Here is a 7,177-nt window from a genome sequence, read left to right as displayed (position 1 = left end):
GGATACGTATAGGTCCTCCCTCTTACAGTTTGATTACAATAAGATCTTAAAACTAAAATGTGAATATAATAACATCCTTAATAAACGTTTTAGCAGCCAATTACTAAAGCTCAAACAGAAACATTTTGAACTCGGTGATAAGTTATTGGCATGTCAGCTTAGGGGAGAGCAAGCTAGTAGAGCCATCCTTAAGATTAAATCTACATCAGGTGCATTGATTTCTGACCTGAAGCAGATAAATACTTGCTTCAGAGACTTTTATAAGGACCTATATTCCAGCAAACTAAAGCCGACTGAAATTGATTTCAGTATTTTCTTTAGTAACCTAAATATTCCACAACTAGACATCATGTCTAAAGATGACATTGATACCCCAATCTCTAACTGCGTTTTCACTCTGCTCCTTGGTTGATTGCCTTTTTCTGCTTGTTTTTTGTACTTACTGTGTGATTCTAATGGGAAAATCTGAAAATAAAGTAATAAAAAAGGGCGGTTAATCAGCTGAAGTTATTGATTATTGATCAGTGCTAACTTTAATAAAACTATATTTTAACTAAGCAAGTTAAGTGGACAAACCCCTTTTTGAAACAGTTGTCATGTTTTGGTTATTGGTCCCTGATCACAGGGTGGGGCTTCGTTATCTTTTTAAATAAGTTTAGTGACATTAATAACTTTATTAATACATATCTTACATTTTATCTAATAACCTAACCTGACCTACCAGACTGCCAACAGAGGGGGAGTCATACATAGGGATGATTGGAGAAACAGTGTTGTTGATGATGATGGTGGTGTGATATGAAGAGAGGAGGGACATCAGTGTCCAATAGAGACTGAGCGCGAAAGGAGAGGAGGGACAACCTGAATGTCAGTAAGAGATAATTCAACTGTATGATAAAACGTTCTGGTCAGAAGCTGCCAGAGCTGCAGCTCCTCCTTTCCTCCTCTCACTGTCTGATGGAGGTTGATGATGGAGCAGAGCTCTGCCTTCCACAACTCCTCAACACCTCCTGCAGGAAGCCGACACTTCCTCGGTCCGAAGCTGTATTTCTGCACACTCTTGTGTTCTCCATCTCTGTGCTCACTGTGGCTCTCAACCTGCTTGTCATCATCTCAATCTCCCACTTCAGGCAGAGATCAATTTCTCAGTAGTTTTAGAAATATAGAGAAATGTACTTTTAGCTAGTACTTTTTCGATTTTCCACTATTGTGTTGCTCACTATGTGTAATGATACTTTCCTCTTTCCCTCCAGGCAGCTCCACAAACCCACCAACATTCTCCTCCTCTCGCTGGCTGTCTCAGACTTTCTCGTGGGCCTCCTGCTGATGCCGGTAGAAATCCTTAGAAAAACATCCTGCTGGTTTCTTGGTGACCTCATGTGTTCTCTGTATAAGTATGTAGCGTATATCATTCCCTCTGCCTCAATAGGCGACATAGTGCTCATATCAGTCGACAGATATGTTGCTATTTGTCACCCTCTGCATTATACCACCAGAATTACTGAGAGAAGAGTTAAACTCTGTGTTTGTCTGTGTTGGTTCTGTTCTGTTTTCTACTGCAGTCTCTTTGTAAAATATGGCATGACTCAACCAGACAGATATGATTCCTGCTACGGAGAGTGTGTGATTGTTATAACTTATATTGCAGGAGCTGCTGATCTTGTTTTTACTTTTGTTGTTCCCATCACTGTCATTGTAGTTCTGTATATGAGAGTGTTTGCTGCAGCTGTGTCTCAGGCTCATGCCATGCAATCTCATATTACAGCTGTCACACTCCAAAGTTCTGTGACTCTAACAAAGAAATCTGAACTGAAAGCAGCCAGGACTCTTGGGGTTCTTGTAGTTGTGTTCCTAATATGTTTCTGCCCATATTACTGTGTCTCTTTTGCAGGTGACAATACGCTCAGTTCTTCAGCTTCATCGTATGGGCTCTCTCTTTTCTATTTACACTCCTTTCTAAACCCCGTGATCTATGCCTTGTTCTACCCCTGGTTTAAAAAAGCTGTTTTTCAAATTGTTACATTTAAGATTCTGCAGCCTGGTTCCTGTGAGGCCAACATACTCTAGAGAGGCTGTGGAGTGACTGAAATGAGACCTACATATTCATTTTTATCATGTTGTGAGTGAATTCACAAGTCCAAAAGGTGAAAATATGCTTATTGAAGAATTAACAAAATTACATATGATTTATGTGCAAATTGAAAATGTGCATTAAAAGAGGCAGAAACGGACCTTGTGTTTAATTCTGCTCAATTTCAGCTTCTACTAACCTGCAAAGAATGTTTCATTGTTGAATGCTGATTATGATCAATATTCAGTTATTGTTTGTGTGTTGCTAGTAAAATGTGGCTGTATGACACTTGGTGGCTGTCTGTGCTCTCATGGGAAGTCTCCTCTCACATTCAGCTTGAATGAATTGACAGAAGGGTTTTGTTTTGCACTCGTGTATATTTTTTACTCTTGCTGTTGGAATTTTATCATAAGCACCATGCACAGTTTAGTTTACAACAAATTTAAGGGGTTCAAATTTTAAAGGTCTCATTTTCGTTTCGTCAAATTTAGGGCTGTATACCTTTTAGGCTAAGGTTAAATATTAGTGTGCAATGAGTGAAAATGCTAAAGTGTACATTGGCCTGGCACACTATACATGTTGCAAGAGGATTCTGAAGAACCACAAAATTGAATGTGTACAAATAATCACAAGAATTACAAAGCTAACACAGAAACGACAAAAGATGTCATCTATGAGATAGCAGAGAGTTGCCAGTCAAGAAATGAGGTTTCTTTACGTAGATATATTAAGAAATTATATTTACATAATCATTCAGTAAAACCATATGTTTCTGAATATTATTGTTACTTGTTCATTAATCATCAAGAAATGAAGTACTACATGATGTCTCATATTCCTGCAATATATTTTACAGGAATATATTACAGAATTTAATAATATATATCTTGGGAGGGTTGGCTCATTTGGACTAACACACCAAAGTGACATCTAGTGCATCAAGTATGACCACTGACAGATAACAGGAAAATGTAAACCTCATTGTTTCTGCACCACAGTCCATTATAAACCACATAATTCATGAAGGCATTCATGTATCAAAAAGGCATTTTCATTTTTTAATTAGATAAGCAATCTGCAAATCTTACCAAGATGTCTTTTTTAATTTTTTTTTAAATACAACAGAAACACAAAGTAGTACTGACAGCCATAATTTCAGCTTGTCGTAAAACAGTGCAACGTTTTTAATGGGAGTTTAGCATTTAGCTACACTACCGGAATTATACAAGCAGAAGAAGAATGCCATGATGAATGGCTCATTCTAAGGTAACAGAAACATAACACTTAATTATGTAAGGTCTTTATACACCACTGAAAACATCGTTGCGGATATTATATTGCATTTCTATCAACAAATCCTCAGAAATATTACACACTGAACCTTTAACTCTTTCTTAAAGATTTCTACTATCAAACTGTGGTGCCTGGAGAGTAGAAAGGACATCTTTTTGGACCTGACAACGCCACCTCCTGTTAAGGCAGTAGGAACCTTTAAACCCTTGATATATTAGCTTGTGTGTTGCAAACTCTGATTTACCCTGAACAGGAACAATTACAAAGAGGCATACCTTGTACAATAGTAAGTAAATTTTATTACAAAGTATATTGTTAAAATCCCAATTAAAATAACTTTAGTAAAATTAGCCCAATAATAAATTGGTTGGTAAAAACAGTGTAGTTCTCAGAGTAGAAAGGTCAGGTTGGCTCGTACACCGCCCCGATCTGTGACTGTGGAAGACAGAAGAGAGAGGGAGGGAGAATTCCGGTGCTATAGATAAAAAACATAAATATCACAGGGCTAAAACTCATTAAGCTTCACAGATAGACACATGTATATCGTTTACCATTATCTATAGATCCCTACATCCACAAAGGCTGATTGGTGGCCACGTGAGTTATAGACTGAAACATACAAATAATCTTTACTAAAAAGGACAAACTATAGGTGCTGTTTAATAGAGGTTTAGAAAATGCTATTAGTAGAGCAAGCATCAGAAGCACACAGACAAGCAGTCACATGAGTAAAGCAAAAGAATAGCATTAACTGAAACCATTCAATTCTACACCACACAGCTTGCAATACTGACAGGCATTACAATCAATCAATCTCCTCCAAGGAGGACAGGACACTTGTCTCGTCTGGCTGTCACCTGCACGAGAGGGAGAGTGCACAGTGGTCACTCAGTGGAAAGCAAAAGACTCTCTACTGAGACTAGCAAACCTTTTATCACTTCCTGATTAGCTGCGGGTCATATGACCTTGTTACGTGATTATGCATGAGCACCAATCACCTAGATTACTACACGTTGTAACATGTAAGAATGTAACATCCCAAAAATATTTGACTTGAGATTGTAGATCACAATAAAACAATCAATACATACCCACTGTGCTACTAAGGACACGAGATGAATGCATTTATCACTGGATTAGCTCAGATGACACAAAAACATATAAAATGACTGTAGAAAACAGAAACGAGACTTTGAACATATTAGCTTAGTTGTGACAAAACACCAGAACCACCTTGCTGTCTGAGTAGTAGGTTATGTCATTCAGCTGAAAGTCTAGTTTTGCTGAGACTAGGTCTGCAAACTCGACAGCAAGCACTGTTGCGCAAAGGTCGAGGTCTTTTAGACCACTTGCATGGTCTCTGGACAGAAGGGCTTCAATGACCTCTTTGTTGTTTGTTGCAACCTTATAGAGCCTCATGTTGGGTAATGGTGCTACCCAACCATGCGTTAATTTCTATCCTGAATAGTAATAGCCGAATCCCAGAAGCAGAACAACAAAGATGTGACTGAGGTGAGAATTTAACATTTATAATAAGAGAGGGAAACAATACTGACACAGAATGAGATTATGTATGGCAGATTTGAAATTACTGCAGGGGGTCTGTAGGGGCTAGGAGTTGATGAGATGCTCCTTTGCTTTGAAAGGAGGTAGTTGAGGTATGGCTGTACTGGTATCTTAATTTGGATGCCCATTGGATTCCAACCAGAAAGGGACCCCAGGGAAGAACCACAACATGGTGGAGGGATTCTATATCCTATCTGCCCTAAACGAATGTACTAAATGAGTTTAAATTAAGTTTTATGTATATGCTGAATTGATTTGAAGTGCAGTAACACTAAAGATATAAACAAGTGCACGAGAGTGTATTTTGCTTCTCAGAGCTACCTGATTTCACCCATGTAATGGGTAGAAGGAGGAGGGAACTCTTACAGTTTTGGGTTGGCTGTGTTTTAGGTTTTCAGTGTTACCTGTTAGTGCCCTTTGTCTTGTTTTACTTCCTGTGTCTAACTGATTGTCTAATGTCTTTCACCAGTGGCCTGTACTATGAAGGGAGTTCAACCTACTCAGAATTAACTCAGGGTTATCAGGCAAACTCAGGGTTGACAAACTCTGACCGCCTACACTGGTGTTAAACGGTACCATGGCAGTGGATTGGATTAATTGGAGTTGGTGGGCATACACATAAAAGGGATGTATTCGGCAGGCAGAGTGTTTTCGCAACGGCGCCTGCTCCGTATTTCTCCAGAGGAATGCACATTGGTAGTGAATTATGAATGTAAAGACAAGTTAACGGCTAAATCTAATATCGTGGCGGATGATAAGACCAGGGAGGCTTGTTGGCATCGTATGGAGTAAATTTTTTAGCCTTCTTCCCAGTGTTCTTATTGTAGTTAAAATCTATGTATAATCTAATGTATTTTATGGGCCCTTCTTTTATGTGAATATGATTAAGATGTAAAGGTACAACTGCACATAAAGGTCCATTCTCTGACATTATAGTCACACATTTATGAGAGAAACTTCACTTTGCAAGACTGCAACATCTCTCACACACACACACACACACACACAGTCTGCTGTCTAGCATGCATGCATTGGAAAGTTATTTTAAACTTTGCAATCAGATTTAGCAGTGAGGAAATACTCGTGAGTTCAGCCCGCAATCACTATCATGCACCTTAGAGAGGCGTATTCAGAAGAAAACACCAGAGTGATTTTCGATTTTTTTATGGGAATTTCTGATTTTTCTTCTTGTAAGTTTCACACTTTCATCTATGATTTTTTTCCCCTCGGTTATTAACCCCAACCCTGGCTCCCTATTTTTGGACACGTAAAAATCTAAATATGTGAATTCAATTATAGACTACAGATGAGCTACATCTAAGAAATTATCTCGTTAATTAAGATTCCTCCCTAAAATCCCTGAGGCTGCAGGGCTCGCTGTTTTGATGTGATGCTGTTGTGTTCAGAACTTCATTGCAACCGCAGTGGAACAAGTCAGGATGAAATCTAAACATATTTTATGAAGTGGTGTGGATTAATACCCTACTTCTCATCATCAACACTGAGTACAGATGTGGTGTGTAGTCCACGTGCAGGATAACCTCGAGTTAACCACCAACAAAACCTCGGGTAACACCTATCCACCTTTCGTAGTACGGGTTAACCGGGAAGTTACACCCAACGTCAAGAAGTTACTCCTGAAGTTACCTAGATAAGCCAGTTACCTTGATTCGTAGTACATGCCACTGGTCTCGTTATCTCCATTCCCCTTGTTTATTTCAATGGTTGTCTGTTTTTCATTGTTTTCCACAGCTGAAGGTTTTGCCTCCAGTTCTTGGTGTTCTCTCATCTGTGTACCCCTGGTTCCCTGATTGTCATTTCTGGATTTATGTTTTGCTTTTGCTTTGTAGGGAGTTTCTTCATCAGTAAGTTTTCACCTCCTGTAAATAACACTTCACATATTACCAGTTGACTTTTCTGTGTCTGCATTAGGCTCCAAAATCAGGGTAAACGTGTGTCCTGGAAAACCTGCAAAACAGTTGACCAATGTTTCAGTCATGGAAAATGAGAGAAAAATAACGGCTTTTGTGTTAAATAATACGTGTGGTCCCCTGTTTGTCCAATTTCTTGTTACTTCTAATAAACCAGATGACTTCTTCTTCTTCATAGTGACAAACTTCATAGCTAACATCGTCTCTTCTAATGCATTGCTACGTGTGATAAAAAGGACTGTAACATGACATGAATCCTTTCAGTATAAGCTCACAGCGATTTGTGATTAGCTTTGTTAGTAAAGGGGCTAACATA

The 7,177-nt window shown here is 38.7% G+C and overlaps 1 protein-coding gene across 1 annotated transcript; it reads left to right on the top strand.

The window, feature by feature from the left end:
- Nucleotides 1–957: 957 nt before the first annotated feature.
- Nucleotides 958–3,650, top strand: LOC119894733 (trace amine-associated receptor 4-like; the record flags this gene model as incomplete). Its single annotated transcript, XM_038707390.1, has 3 exons — nt 958–1,130; nt 1,254–2,036; nt 3,618–3,650. Coding segments are annotated over exons 1-3 (989 nt in total), but the record flags the coding sequence as incomplete, so codon positions are not given.
- Nucleotides 3,651–7,177: the final 3,527 nt, after the last annotated feature.

The sequence above is a fragment of the Micropterus salmoides genome, unplaced genomic scaffold (genome assembly GCF_014851395.1).
Source record: "Micropterus salmoides isolate LMB-PRFRI ecotype aquatic unplaced genomic scaffold, ASM1485139v1 Ms_hic_scaffold_891, whole genome shotgun sequence".
NCBI lineage: Eukaryota > Metazoa > Chordata > Actinopteri > Centrarchiformes > Centrarchidae > Micropterus > Micropterus salmoides.
The sequence above is the reverse complement of the archived record's forward strand: the minus strand, read 5'-3'. Positions and strand labels throughout refer to the sequence as shown.